This window comes from Macadamia integrifolia, chromosome 5 (assembly GCF_013358625.1).
Source record: "Macadamia integrifolia cultivar HAES 741 chromosome 5, SCU_Mint_v3, whole genome shotgun sequence".
NCBI lineage: Eukaryota > Viridiplantae > Streptophyta > Magnoliopsida > Proteales > Proteaceae > Macadamia > Macadamia integrifolia.
In genome coordinates this window covers 11336084-11351856 of record NC_056561.1, presented here as the reverse complement: position 1 = coordinate 11351856, position 15773 = coordinate 11336084, and the positions used below count along the sequence as shown (strand labels likewise).

The window sequence follows — 15773 nt, the reverse complement described above, 5'->3', positions numbered from 1 at the left end:
TCCTTAACGGAGTTCATTGTTGATGGATGCATTTCCATTGAAACATTACCATGTCTATCGAACTTAAAGAAGTTGACGACTCTATCTGCTGTCGGCTGCAAGAAGTTAACTGAGTTTCAGGGTATGGATGGGTTGGAATCCTTAGAGGAGTTCGATGTTTGTGGATGCATTTCTATCGAAACATTTCCATGTATGTCAAACTTAAAGAGCTTGAGGAGTCTATCAGCTTCCGACTGCAAGAAGTTAACTGAGATTCAAGGTGTGGACGAGTTGGAATCCTTAGAGGAGTTCGATGTTAGTGGATGCATTTCTATCGAAACATTTCCATGTATGTCAAACTTAAAGAGCTTGAGGAGTCTATCAGCTTCCGACTGCAAGAAGTTAACTGAGATTCAAGGTGTGGACGAGTTGGAATCCTTAGAGGAGTTCGATGTTAGTGGATGCATTTCTATTGAAACATTACCATGTCTGTCAAAGTTAAAGAAGTTGACGACTCTATTAGCTGCCAACTGCAAGAAGTTAACCGAGATTCAAGGTGTGGATGAGTTGGAATCCTTAGAGGAGTTCGATGTTAGTGGATGCATTTCTATCGAAACATTTCCATGTATGTCAAACTTAAAGAGCTTGAGGAGTCTATCAGCTTCCGACTGCAAGAAGTTAACTGAGATTCAAGGTGTGGACGAGTTGGAATCCTTAGAGGAGTTCGATGTTAGTGGATGCATTTCTATCGAAACATTTCCATGTATGTCAAACTTAAAGAGCTTGAGGAGTCTATCAGCTTCCGACTGCAAGAAGTTAACTGAGATTCAAGGTGTGGACGAGTTGGAATCCTTAGAGGAGTTCGATGTTAGTGGATGCATTTCTATTGAAACATTACCATGTCTGTCAAAGTTAAAGAAGTTGACGACTCTATCAGCTGCCAACTGCAAGAAGTTAACCGAGATTCAAGGTGTGGACGGGTTAGAATCCTTAACGGAGTTCATTGTTGATGGATGCATTTCCATTGAAACATTACCATGTCTATCGAACTTAAAGAAGTTGACGACTCTATCTGCTGTCGGCTGCAAGAAGTTAACTGAGTTTCAGGGTATGGATGGGTTGGAATCCTTAGAGGAGTTCGATGTTTGTGGATGCATTTCTATCGAAACATTTCCATGTATGTCAAACTTAAAGAGCTTGAGGAGTCTATCAGCTTCCGACTGCGAGAAGTTAACTGAGATTCAAGGTGTGGACGAGTTGGAATCCTTAGAGTCATTCAATATCAGTGGATGCATTTCTATTGAAACATTACCATGTCTGTCAAAGTTAAAGAAGTTGAGGACTCTATCTGCTGTCGGCTGTGAGAAGTTAACCAAAATTCAAGGTGTGGACAAGTTGGAATCCTTAGAGGAGTTCATTGTTAGTGGATGCAGTTTTATTGAAGCATTATCATATTTTCCCCAATGTAAAAAAAAATGTTAAGGATTTTATAAGCTGTCGACTTCAAGAAGTTAACTGAGGTTCATGGTGTGGGCGAGTTGGAATTCTTATAGTCAGTTCATTGTTAGTGGATGCATATCCATGAAATTACCAGATTTGTCAAGTTTCAAATCAAAAAAATTATGGAGTCCATCTTTCTTGCGTTGAGAGAGTGACAATCTACTTGAGATCTGTCTTGGTGATCTTCATATCTACAGGGAACGTGATTACGTACAATTGAGTGCGCAAGCCCCATCTATCATAGGTCATGGTCTAGGGAGGATCTTCAACCCTCAATCATTGCAGGTACCTCTCTCTCTCTCAATATTTCGTCTTTTTTTTTGGGTGAAATTTTCTCCATCTTCCACTGTTGTGATGATTCAGATATTTTTTTTCTTAGTTTTTAATTATGATTGATGATGATTATAAGCTAATATTCTCATCAAGAAAGGGGTGTTTTTGGATGAATTCCCCCATCCCCCCCTCCCTTTTTTTTCTTGACAACATCAGAGCTCTTCTAGTTTGTGGGTTTGTATTTGGTTGAAGGATGAATATAACTTCCTTCCATTGGCTTTCATTTTCCCTCCCAACATATAACTTCTTCCCCTTTTATTGGATCAGTGATCACAACTACTATTCGCCTTCACTCATTCTCCAATCACCATTCATTAGATCCCTATGCAAGCTTGCCTGCAGATTGATTCATGTTGCAAACTGAGGCACCTGACATATACAATTTTAAAATTTCCATCCAGTGCACACAGTTTTGATTGCATTTTTCCTTTGGTCAGAACAAATATGTAGACTCAAAAGCAGGCAAGCTACTTTATTGATCCAACTTCTATTCAGACTTGGGGCCAGATGAAATTTTAGCCAAAGATACTGGTTGACTTTACAAGGCTACTGCAGTATTAAACCAATATAAATATTCAAGCCTGACTAATTGATAATTTGGATGAGTAAAAATGGGATCAGCTAGATAATCAAAATTTGGGTGAATTTTTCTTTTTCCCACAGGAAACAGTGATAGAATTTCATTTCTTGAAAACTGAATTGAAGTGTAGCAGATCCCCTGTAAAATCATTAGATCCCTTGCTCATCCCATGAGCAAAGCAGAGAATTGTTCATGATATACAGAAAAATTGGCCATATATGACTCTTGTTCAAAAGAAACTTCTGAAATCGGATCTGGAATCAGGAGCAGATACTGTGCGAACTGTCTTTAACCCCAACCCCGCCCCCCGCCCCCCCAAAAAAAAAAAAAAAAAACCACCTGAAAGAGTGATTCTGGGTGGATTCAGTGAACTGCCAGTCTATTCAAGGAATTTCTATATTATTCAAATGGTTTAAATCTTTTTAGGTAAGTACTGGTCATTCTTGCTGCTTAAAATTCCATGTTGAACTTATACCTGGGTGTACAATGTCCTTCAGGGTCTTGGACTATTTATTATAGCGAGACTGTAATTGCATGTGCTGCAGGTATAGAATTTTGAATTATTGAGTGAACATGAGACAAACTGTCTTGCTAAGCAGACCTACTTCTTCTCTAGAAAGTGGAAAGCAAAAGCCATATATGAAGGGAGGATTTAGATGAGAGAAATGCTGTCCGGCCTCTTGGTTGGTGGCAGGGGCACAAAGAGATCAGAGAGTTTCTAGGAAGGGACGGACACAAGATTCTACAGCTTTGCAACCTTAGAAAATCAGATTCTGGATTGCTTTGTAGATTTGCATAGGAAAATGTGTCTTTTGCTATCTTATTGGTTCTTTGGAAGCGGTTTCTCTTTTAAATTTTAATATGATTTTTTTATTTCTCAGATGATTAGTGCTCTAATTTTGTCTTCACCAATATATTTTTTCAGGTTATTGGAAGTCCTTTTGGGGGTCCTGATTCTGATTTACGAATGCCTTGTTCTGTATCTGTTAAGGTAAACAAGGCATTGATTAGTCAGGAAACATTTAACACAATTATGATAATTTTTACGCTTTGATACAATCACAATGGTTAATTTCACATACACAGAAAGGGTTTAGATTGTTGCACTTCTTTAAAACCATGGAATACACTTTTAGAAGCCATTGTATCAAATATAGCTACGAGGATCGTAAATATTTCCTTACATGGTTACACACTTACACCATAAAGAAGATTATTGAATTGAGATAGCCCCATTTTCATTCCCTTGAACATATTAGCCATGCAATAGTAAGACTTTGAAAAGTATGACCACATTGTGAAGAAGATCAAAAGAATTCACTAATATCTAATGAGTTTAGTATAGCTCTATCACATGGAACTACCAATGTACCATCACATGACAAGTTATGTAGTGCTAAAAATCATTGATTCTTGCAATCAATCATAATAGTTGGTAGTTTTAGGTTAAATTACACTTGGTGTACCTGATGTTTACTGAAACTTTGGGTAATTCTGAAAAGGTGACGAATGATAAGGGGACATTTCGGTATCTCTACTGTTATTGGGAATGTCTATGTCCACTCTTTTTTTGTTAGCCCTGGGGAATGATTTTAATTTCTTGTATAGAAGAATGGAATCTTTGGCATGAAACTAGCAAAAAATATAAATGGTACAAGCCTTGTTACGTACTGCCTTGTTTCATTACCATTGTTTTTTAAAGGACTCATGCACCAAAACAAACTTTGTTTCATTACCTCATTTTATTTCTTTCTGTTTCAAGGCAATGCACTTGAACATGGTACGTTCTCAGTACAGTGGTGACAGTGAAGGTGGAGAAAATACCATTAGAGGTGGCTAAAGGACAGAAGACAAGAAGAACGAAGATTCTAAGCCCAATGCGTAGCTCCATGTTGTAGTTTCCTTTGGCAGAGTTGCTGCTGCTGTGTCTGCAATTGCCACAGCTACAGCAACATTGTCATGATCTGGTGAGCAGATGATAAAGGCTAGCATGGTGAAGGTATCTGCTGAGACCTTAATGGCAGCACAATGCCTAGAGGCCGCAGTGACAAAGAAGGCAGAGCACGAGCACCTTGAATCTGTCATTAGCTTTGCTGTTACGGTATGATTGTTAGGGACCTCATGTCCCTTATCTGCAGCATTAAATTGAAGGAAGGAATTGATCTTATTTTTTACTTTTTTGATTTTGAAACTAGTAATGCTAGTGATCTTCATTGCAAAATCATGTCTACTTATCGACCAAATGGGTTAAGTGGGTTTTTCCTCATTCATCCCTTGTTTCTGTTTTTTGTGCTTGTACAGAGAAGGAAGAATGATTGAACCAAATGCGGCTTCCGCATTTACCTGCAATTAAGGTGCATATTAGCATTGCTTAGGCATCAAGTGTGACAGTGTTCATCCATAATTCCCTTGCAGATGATGCTGAAGATGAAGAAAAGGTATTACGAGGACTGTATTCAAACAGAAATAGTAAGGTCCTCTCTATCTTTCCCCCCTCTCTCAGTTGCTTCCCTCCTTCCCTTGTAGCCTTATGCTAGTGTGAATGAATGATGGTGTCTCACTCCATAGAAGTAGTTTTTTTTTTTTTTTCAAAACACTGGAACACCCTTAAGCATTAGCTAAACATTCTGTTTCGATTTCCAGTGAGGAAGCTCATTCCATTGTCATTGAAGGGTGCATCAGGATCCCTTGTGTGAATAAGAAGTCTAGATTTGGCGCTGCTGCATTTCTGTCACTTATTCTTGTCATCATCATCGTCTGGTTCAGCTGGTTCAACTAAATTTTATAGACCCCAATGATCGAGCATGACTACATAGAGGTTAGCACAAGTTACCAACATTTTTTACTCTAGCTTTTTCTTATACTATGTTTGAATGAGAGGAGGGCTGGAATAGTGAAGTTCCAGTGGCAACAGTTGCATGGTTTACTCTGGCAATGGTTGCTGCTACTGGTTTAGGTGCACTGCCATTCTTCTTTGTAGAGCTTGATCCACAATGGTTTAGAATATGGAATGGAATGGATACTGTAGTAATGTTAGCTGTGAGCCTTGACATTGTGCTGGAAAGGCAGGCCCATGGTAGTGGTAACTGGGTTACACTGGAGATTCTTTCTGGCTGCATTTTCATTTGACTTTGTAAAATGGTATTTAGGGAGCTTCAATACTTTCTTACGTGTCCTATTTATGGATTCCTTTATTAATATTCTCATATCTTATTATTGGTGTTCCATGGGGGTTTTTGTATACATCTACTGACATGCCCTAATACAGCTATCCCATTTTTTACATGGATATGCCCCTTTGCTAAGATTGAATCCGATGTTTACATGTCACTTGAGGCACAATCCATGAAGTAAGGGTTGTGCTTGATTGATGTGAGGTATGCATTTCAAGGGTTTTGTAGTGTAGGATTGAAGGTAACCCAAGAGGGGGGCGAATTGGGTTGTAGAAATTTAAGCAAAACTAAACGTACGACAGTAATCTTGCATCCAAGTAAGAAAGAAAGAACATAAGACATGAACAAGCTAAGTGCCATGTGTGTGTGCTATGTATGCAAAGTAAAGTATAGAAAAGCAAGAAAAGTAAAGCACATGAGGATTTTTACAGTACTGATCCGCAATCCTTCGACTACTCCCAAGGTCAACCTGACCAAGGATTTTCCACCAAGTGATTCTTGTCCCAAGCAAGAATCAAAAACCTTACAACCAATCAGGTTGTGTTTGCTAACATTTCTGTTCTGGGAACATTGTTCTTCGACAAAATCATCTTTTGCTGTTCTTCATTGACCGATGATTTTTTGCCTCTAGTTAGGCGTTTGGTAAAACCTGTTCTGGAACTGTTCTCTGTTTTCTCGTACTTATGTGGATTCATGGTTGCTTATTGAGGTAGAAACCTCACAGCCCTTGGGTGGATTTCCTTGGGCTTTATTTGGTGGATTCCTTAAGTATGCTTCATCTATGCTCTGTTTCTCCATTGTGAATTCTTGTTTTAAATCAGCAACAGTGTCATAAAAAACTGACCAGATCAGTCTGGTCCAATCGGACTTCACTAGAAGACTGATAAATCAGTCCCAAGAAAGAACCATACTTGTCCTTTCTGCTCCTAAATGGAATGAAGAACACTAGAGATCATCTTGGGAGTGTTACCAAATGCAGCCTTAATGTCCCTCGGATTGGGTTCCCAGACTACCACAGCCAAGGATTTCCTCCAACTTAGCTAAAGTCCTTTGAGCTACGCACCCAGGTCCCCTAATCGAGGATTTTCACCCAGGCCACCGACATGGATTTCCACCTAGGTACACTGCCAAGGATTTCCTCAAGCACAAACATTGAGCTCTTACAAGCTCACAACAGTTTCAGCAAAGGAAGACTTATTGAAAGCCAAATAGCTGAACACGATTAAGCACACTTTGAACTGATTCTCACACGATCCTTCTCTTCATGCCCTTTTTCTTTTTCTCAAAATGATTTTTCACTTTTTCTCACTTTTTCATTGAATAATCAGTATCTAAACCTAAGACTCGAGCCATTTATATAGGCAACACTCACCATTTAAATTTAGCTGTTAAGAGTCAAGATAAGGTTGACTAGGTTCATGAATGTTTATAACGAACATTCAAATTTGAATGAAATTTAATTAAAACATTTTAGTTTGAAACAAAATTTTAAATTCAAATGAAAAGGTTTAATTAAAACATGAAAGTTTAAAACAAACTTTCAAACTAAGTGGAAGTATTTAATAAAAATTCAAAACAAGTCTTCTTCTCAGTGGAAAACATTAAATACAAAACAAACCTTATTTAATGAAATAGTTTAAATAAGAGTCTTTAAAAGCTTTAGTGCAAAACACTTGATGCAAAACAAACTTCATTAACTTTTCTAAAAATAGATTTAAACTTTGAGTGAAAAACATTAAATCCAAAAACTAACTTCAAAAACAAATTTTAATTCAAAGCAAACTTGTAAAACAAGTCCTTTGGTCAAAGTCCGATTGATTTTCATGATGTAGCAGTATGTTTAAACATGACCATTGGTTTTTACGGTTGACTGCAGAAATAAAGTGCCTTGCAAGTAAGGCTTGTGCTTGGATGGATGATACCTCAGACGATGAGTCTATCATCCGTAGAATTTAAACAACTAAGAGACTGTTAACACAACAGTTCACGGTTAAAAATAAGGTTTCTAAGTGAAACCACCTATCTTCCTAAGGTTAACTCAATTAGGTCTTTAAGTGAGTTACTTGCGCCTTTTCTTCCAGGTCTTGTGGATTTCAACATCATCAATATTACACAATAATTTGACACTAATAGACAAATAATCTTGATCTTTGAAAGGCTTCTTCAAATGAATTTGTCTTGAAGCTCTTCATGTCTTTTTGCTCATAGACGGCCGCAGCTCTCCACGGTTGATCTTAAATCCTCCTCAGCAACTTGGGTTCTATTTTTCTAATGATACATTAACACACTGGTTAGAACACCAAAAACACATCAATCAATGGTTTTCATAACCAAAACACATGTTCATTTAGCTCAACATGTATGAATAAACTATATAATTTCTAGACCACAATAAGATCCAAATATGTGAAGTAATCCTATTATGTCAGATAAGTTAAAGCATCTTTTTAATATGAAGATCACAGTGAGGGGTACACCTTGGACTTTGGGTTCCATGCTCCTTGCACCTCTAAACAACACTCAATAATCCCCTTTAAATCCCTTTAGTTTTGAAAAAGGTTTCATCTATGAGATATAATTAGTATATGCATAGAAAATGCATTCAACAGTTCCTTTCCCTTCCTTTCTTATTTTCGCTCACTGTTTTCTCTCCCTATTTTCCAATTGCATTTCCTCTTTTTTTTTTTTTTTTTTTTTTGCAGTGTTAGAAATGCAATTTATTTCACAATCTGCTAATGTTTCCAACCGGTCTTTGGAAAGTTTAAAAAAAAAAAAATGGTAATGTTGCGATAAGTGAAGCTTGTGATTAACCATGAAACATTTCATGGTTAGGCTTTTCATTCCACATGTAGGGTAAGAATCACCTGTGATTTAGAAATTATTTCTGACTTATTTTTAGAACACAGTTGCATCAATTTAATTTAGGAAACAGCCTCTTCGCAAAGCGGGGGTAAGATTGTGTACATTGTTAGGAAGGTCAGATGGCTAGCACGCCACATCTCAGTTGAAGAATTCTGTTGCAAGTTGTGAAGTCTGTGTGGACAGAAACAGTCCAAGATACCAACAAGATGTAGGAGTTTTCATGCGTAGGTCCCTTAACTATAGTTCTGTTTTATGAATTCGGTATGTGGAATAAAATAGCTCTGTCGTGTCCTGCACCTATTTTTAATATAGGTTGTGTTATGCCCTGCACTCCATTTTTAGAATAAATGCAAGAGCCAAATTTATTGGAACTGTGTATAGATCTTTTTCAAACCAGTTGTAACTTGTTACAGATAATGCATGAGTAGTTTACAAAAGCTAACCCCCACATTATATAACCCCCAAATAAACAAATAACTCCTTAACAATTGATTCAAGAACAGGAGACGAACCCAGGAGAATAACAGAGAAAATGACCAGCAAAGAATCCCAAGACTGTAATGTGAAAACAGAATCAAAACCCAACTCAAAAACCAACCCAAAGAGGAGAGAGAAAAACCTGCCATTGGGAGAAAGAGAGAGAAGGGCGGCTGGCTCTGTGTGGCTCCAATGGAGCTGCAATGCTGGTCGATTGAGGGCCCCTAGGAGGCAACAAAAACCTCCAAACTTGAGATGATTCCGATGGCTGGTTGCAAAGTTATGAAAATTCTTGATTTTCAGACCTAGGGGAGAGAATCTGAGAAGATTCTGCAGAACCAGAAACGAATGACTTGTACAGCTTCAAGAAGAGGATCGATTGGTCCTATAGTACCCTGGAACACCTTCCAACAGTAACTCTTCAATCAAGATTTCAGAATAAGGAATAGGAGAGAGATCGCAGTTCTCAAAATCCAAGATTCTAGGTTGACCGATTCTGATTTCTGGAATTTCTCTGATATGATCACAGTAGCAACAATAAAACAGGAAATATAGGTGATCGAATGAGAGAATAAGAGAGAAATAACAAAAGGATAAAGTGGGGGAGGAATGGCTGTCTCGGCCTAGGCTTCTCACCCATAGCTATCCCGATTGTTTTAAGCAATTGACTGTAATTCTTCTTTATTCAAAACTGAGAATTATGTATACATAAGCTCCTCTATTTGAAGAAGGCAGAATTACAATCATAATGAGTCTAGGAACTAATAGAAGTTAGTTTCCAACTAGGACTAGGCATTCCTAGTGCAACTATGACTAGGCTACATAGCTAATAGTCCCTAATGGACTTCACAATCGATGGCCCACTTGGGGACTTTGGACTTATAATCGATGGGCCTAATGGGCATTTTTTAATTAATTAATTACTAATTAAAAATAACACTAATAGATGGGCCCAATGGCCCATATATTTATTTAATAACTTAGCCACTGGTGGACTGAGTATGGATCGGCTGGCCCTGTCTTTCTCTGGTAGCTCTTTTGATAATGTGGATCTACATCAACAGGTCATGGACTGGTATTACTACATAATACTATAACTAGAAGTCATTTTTCATCTTGAGCAAAAGGCATCCAGCCTTCTTGAACAAAAATATAAAAGATAAGAATTCTTGATTTTGAGCATACTAGGTCTACCCCAAATATCCAGATATAGTCTGTTCTTGTCTTCTCATTGTTTATTGTCTGAAGCATACGGATTAGTTTGAGGATCTTACTAGATCTGGAATGCTTTGTCTGGGATTTGGTGCAAATAGAATGTCAATTTGTTTTAGCATCTTACAAGTGTTACTCTCTCTCTCTCTCTCTCTCTCTCTCTCTCTCTCTACAATAACAACCTGTTTCAATCTAGGTTGTTATCCAAATACTTCACTGATTTTAATCTTGCGTACTCACTTACTCAGGGTAACTTATTGTCCTTTTTTATCCAAACATTTATGCATTATTGTTGGTTCCACTACAGGCAGTTTCTGCTCTATGATGCATCAGGTATAGAGTAATGTCATGTTGGAGACCAAACAACTTATGCATTCCTGGATTATACATTTTGTCCCATCGAGGAAGACAACAAGGAATCCATGTTCCTAACTCTATCCTGTGATGGCCTGTGGGATAAGGTAACATATTTGGTTGTTCTCCTTACTTTTTTTTTTTTTGGCTTCTAAAATAATCCTGCATTAGAACAATATGCATTCGGTGTTTGTCTGGAAATTTATCCATCGACGACTTCCAAAGAATGACAAGGTCTCACAAAAGGCATTCCTTTGGCGCTAAGGTGTAATCTTTCTTGAAAGCGTCCAAATCTGCTGTACATATCAGTGCATCTATTCAAAGAAATTTTGTCAGTTTTTCCTTGATATTTTTTAAATTGCTTGGCCAAATTTTACCTGTGTCAATAATCTTCTGATTTGGTGGAAAAGGAAGTCGGTGGTGGTGCCTCTCATATCTATTTGGCTGTCAGATTTCGTCCTAATCCCAATGATTATATGGACGGAAAGGAATTTGAGAAGATTTGAGGGAAGAGGAAGGACCCTCTCGAATGTTGAAGGAAGCCCTTTTCCAAGATAGCTGGAAACCCAGCTCTTTGACACCTTGCAAGGTACATTCCATGGCTGATTTTATCATCTCAGATTATTTTGGTTCTCATTTCATACCTCCTCCACTAGCCAGAATTTTGGAGTTGAGATGGGGAAAACCACTCCAAAAATGGTTTAAATTAAACATAGACAGATGCTCTTTTGGAAACCCAAGAAATGCGGGAGCAGGTGGTCTTTTGAGAAACATTTTTGGTATTTCAGAAGGGAGTTTTTCATATTATCTGGGAATTAATACAACCTTTTATGCGAAAATTCAATGCTTTTTTCTTAGGTTTAGAATTGGCAAAAAGGAAAAACATGTCGCAACTATGGATTGAAACCAATTCTAATGCAGTGGTCAATGGCAACTGTGATCAGTCAATTCCATGTTATTTGCAGCAGGAATGGATCTTCTTTAAAAATTATCGTTCAAACATCTATTGGAAAATCTCCCATTGTTATAGGGAAGTCAACACTGTGGGTGATTTATTAGCAAAAAGGGGCTGGTATTCAGAGTTCTATCAGTTGGCCTATCAATTCACCTTTTGTTCAAGATGAGATTATATGGGACCTTCAAGAGAGATCCAGATTCCGTTTTGATAAATGAGTCTTTTCTGTACATGACATATTTAATGTTCCTTTTTAGACCTTGTGGTTTCTATTAATGGCAGTGCCGAAGGTGGATCCACAAGGTTCATCTGATTCATCTTTGCTTTGTTGATGTCAAAGCCGAAGGTGAAGTTTTTAGACAACTTATTTTTCTTTGTTGTCGGGGTATGCCCGGATGTTTGTCCTGTCCATTATTCTTTATTATTTTTAATATACTCTTTTGCTGATCTATAGGGGAAAAAAGAAGAACATTGTGCATTCCTCCTTCCACTCTGTCCTATCAGTTTAGTAGTATTAGGATGGTTTGGATGGACTATGATTCCAAGTTCGGGTAAGAAGGCCACTGTTCTCTCTTCTCAAGTTTTTCGGGTCAATTGCTTAATTTCCACAAGCTGCTTGTCTTGTAAACACCCCTTATAAACTGCTGGATAACCACCTATACCAATCAAATTCTCTGCTCAATCAAAGGAGGAAGAAAGAGAGATGAACACTATAATAAGAAATAAAATCAAATACATAATCCAAAGACACAATTCAAATTCTTGAAAATATATTAACCAGAAGCTGAAATTGTTAGACTCAGTTTGTAGTTCTGAAAGCATGAAGTGCTTCCCAGACGGGTTTAGATGGTGAAAATCAGTTTCTTTCAGGTGGATTGATTGTTGGGCACTGTTTTTCTCTGACATTTACCCCTTGTATTCCCTCTGGTCCACCACATCTGCAGTTGCTAGATCTAACAAAAGAACATTCTCTGTTGAGTAGAGTATTTTAGCCCCCGAAGAATTTATAAAGTTAGCTGAGTAGGGAGGTGAGAAAAAGAAATGGAAAGAAATATGCTTGGTCATTAATATGAAGTGCGAGCAAAATGTAGTCATGTAAGATGACTCCAAGAAGAATGGAAACTGAAAAGCTAACAGAAGGAAAAAGAGCCGATCAGATTCTCATACGAGAGCCATTCTCGTACAGGACTGATCCACACAGATGGAATCCACACAAGGAAAAAAAAACCCTATGGTGGATTCCATCTGTGTGGATCAGACCATAGGAGAATGATTCTTGTATGAGAACCTGATCCACACTCGAAGGAAAAATGGATCACTAAAACAGTTCCAAATCCCTCTTAGAACCCCGAATCAAAAAATTGTATAATGGAACCAAGCATTGAACTCTAAACTGCAGGAAACTAATTTATAATATAATTAAACATTGAACCCTATGGAAGTCAAAGAAGTCCATAGAAAGTCTCAAGAAAACTAAATGACTGAAACTACTCTTGATAATGGTGATAAAAAATAACAGACCTTGGTTAGGTGGCAGAGATAGTAAACAATGCAAAACTGCAAGGTCAAGATAAGTAGTCCGTATGTTATAATTAAGTTAATGAAGAAAGAATAGATCTGAGTTCATGGCTTGCTCATATCTGAGCCTCTATACGAAATGGAGAGAAAGAAAATGGGCCATATCCCCAGAAACTTGATTCCCAACCTAGAAAAACAATATCATTTTTGTTTTTAATTGCGTTTGTGGATGTTTTATGAGGTATCTGCTTTATATAATCCTTGAGTTGGTTTTGCTTCTCTTTTGCAGGTGTAAAGGAAACAACCAACCTCATGCTATCTTAAGACTTACGAAGGAACAACTTTAACTTCTATTTTGACTTGCCATTCTCTTAAGTCACACTGTAAGTGTATCTTGACTTTTTCCTCTTAACATCATAAACAAGGGAGTGATATTTTATTCTCCTCCATCTCTTTTGCTTCTACCAAATTTATTGATTTCTCTTCCATCACTGTAGAGCCTTATCATTGCAAGAGTTACAAGGCAGGTTATGTTTGGCAAGACTTGGTGGACGAAGACCTCATTACTCTAATATCTAATAACGAATATGTCTGCAAAGGATCCAAAATATTCTCTGTTTGATTGGGTAATCCTTTCTAAACTTTGATTAGTATACCACTCACTCAAAGTGTCAGACCATTGGATTTGATTTGGGGCATGATTTGTTGGATTTACATACAGATGCTTGTATATGCAGTGAAAAGAAAGCTTCAACACAAGAGCCAGACACTGTTTAGTTTTCACTCTTGCATTTTGTACATCATCTCATGGATGCTAGTATTGATTCTCTATTTTGTGTTTTGAGGAAGAACAAGTACACTGGGTGTTGTCAGACCAGTAGAAATTTTACAATGTTTGATATCTTGTCCTCTATTTTTATGTAGAGATTGAAGCCAACACCACAGATGCTACTAACTTCGAGGCGGAATGGTGGGTTCTGATGTATAGTCTGGAGCATGCAAGGGAGGAAAATTTTCATAAAATTATGGATCGAATGTGACTCAGTTACAATTACCTTGGTGGTTTCTAAGCATTGGCTCCATGGTTTGTGCATCAAATGTGGTTTTTACTCCAACCGTAACTTCTCTCTGTTGATTGGAAAGGAGCCCACTGCTATAGAGAAGCAAATCTTATGGTAGACTTTATAGCGAAATCAACAGCAAAGTTGGAGATTTCACCTTCTGTGATTGAGTTCCGGAGTTCAATTTCTAATGAGCTTATTGTTGTTGCTCAAGGCCGGCCAAGGTTTCGGTTTGTTAGTTGATTATCTATCTGCTGCTTTCTAGCCTCTCCTGCTGATGGCAATGCCGAAGGTGGGAGGGGGTAGTGTAGTTTTTGTTTTGAGTGTCTAGTTTTGTCCAGTTGATGTTTGCACTCTATTGTTTCTTTTCTTTTCTTATCTTCTCTTGATTACCAAACATAGCCTTAGGGAAAAAACAGAAGATTGACCATAGAAGTTGTCTAGTGGATGTGGGAAGCTTGGTCTCGTCAAATTAAAAATTAAAAAATGACATTCAAGTGAAGGATTTGGCTCCTTGTAATGGAACATCCACTATGCTGTTGGAGATCTCTTATGATATTGGGATTCTCAAGTTCGTTAAAGAACAATTATTTATTACCGTTGTTGGTGGCTTACTAGGAAAAGTTATTGTGTTGATCAGGTGTGGAAAAAATTTCGATGCTGTCTGTGCTGCAGTCAAATTGTTGCAACCCTATTGTTAGAATTTATATTTATTTTATTATAATTAAGTTTCAAAATGAGGTTTTTCTTTTATGTGTTTTATAACTTGTAATGGTGTGGGGCCTTTAGGGTCAAGGTAGTGGAAAAGGGTCAATAACACCCTATGGGTGCCCTAAATTCCATTCATGGTTATTACCATGAGTGGAGAGGTGGGCAAAGAGAATTGATTGGGATTAATTTCATTTATGAAATTAATTCTTAATTCATGCCATAAGTTATTATCAAATGGAAGTAAATGATCAATGTCATTATGTGGGTGCCCTAAAGTCCATTCATGGTCACTACTCTTTGCAGGGGTTAGTTTTGGGTCTATATAAACCCAACCACATACCTTGCAGAGACATATTTTTCACACATTGACACTCCATCTATTTCTACTCTTTGCAACTATACAAGTCTTTCTCTTTCTTCTATTTTCTCTAAGTCTTGTGTAAGGTTAGAGGGGGCTGCGGTACTGTAGCTTTTTGCTCCTAAAATGGACTAGAAGAACTATCTCATCTTGTAGTGGAAGGTTGTTTTATCTTGGAGATAGAGATGCAGAACAACTCTTGGTAGTAGAGGGCATCAATTACTTTAAAGGCAGCACTACAAGTGTGACTCAATCTCAATTCTGATCGAAGCTTCTTCGGTTACTGTGGTGGTGATTCACAATCTATTTGAAGTTTATCCCTATCTCATTTCGGTCAAGAATCAATACTACAACATCATAGTAGTTTCTACTGCAAAAGCTTTGTATTGCAATTTGTTTTATTTTTGTTAGAAATTGTAATACAATTACCCGACAAGTTTATGGTAATTGATAGTTGTAAGATCTCATGGCTGATCTTGGAGATGCAAGCCTCAACAAAGATAATGATTCCAACAACAATGATGGTTCTTCAATCACTATCATAGGTGATGCTTCAAACAACAATGTCGTTGATGGAACTATCAACGTAGGATATCCTTCAAACATCAATGTTGAGGAAACAATCAACAACCAAGGAGTCAGGGTTCATGTTAGCCACAATGGTAAGAGGATTCATCATTTACCCACCATTGATTCAATT

At 37.6% G+C, this 15773-nt stretch overlaps 1 protein-coding gene across 1 annotated transcript; it reads left to right on the top strand.

Annotated features, from left to right (window-relative positions):
- The first annotated feature begins 16 nt into the window (after positions 1–16).
- On the top strand, positions 17–14557 carry LOC122079655 (putative adenylate cyclase regulatory protein). The gene is made up of 11 exons (XM_042646303.1): positions 17–1764; positions 3318–3383; positions 4155–4493; positions 4694–4861; positions 5036–5210; positions 10424–10577; positions 10881–11059; positions 11708–11771; positions 11880–11976; positions 13233–13326; positions 13441–14557. The coding sequence occupies exon 1, from the start codon at positions 124–126 to the stop codon at positions 1459–1461; it is 1338 nt and encodes a 445-aa protein (XP_042502237.1). The 5' UTR covers positions 17–123; the 3' UTR covers positions 1462–1764; positions 3318–3383; positions 4155–4493; positions 4694–4861; positions 5036–5210; positions 10424–10577; positions 10881–11059; positions 11708–11771; positions 11880–11976; positions 13233–13326; positions 13441–14557.
- The last annotated feature ends 1216 nt before the right edge of the window (positions 14558–15773 follow it).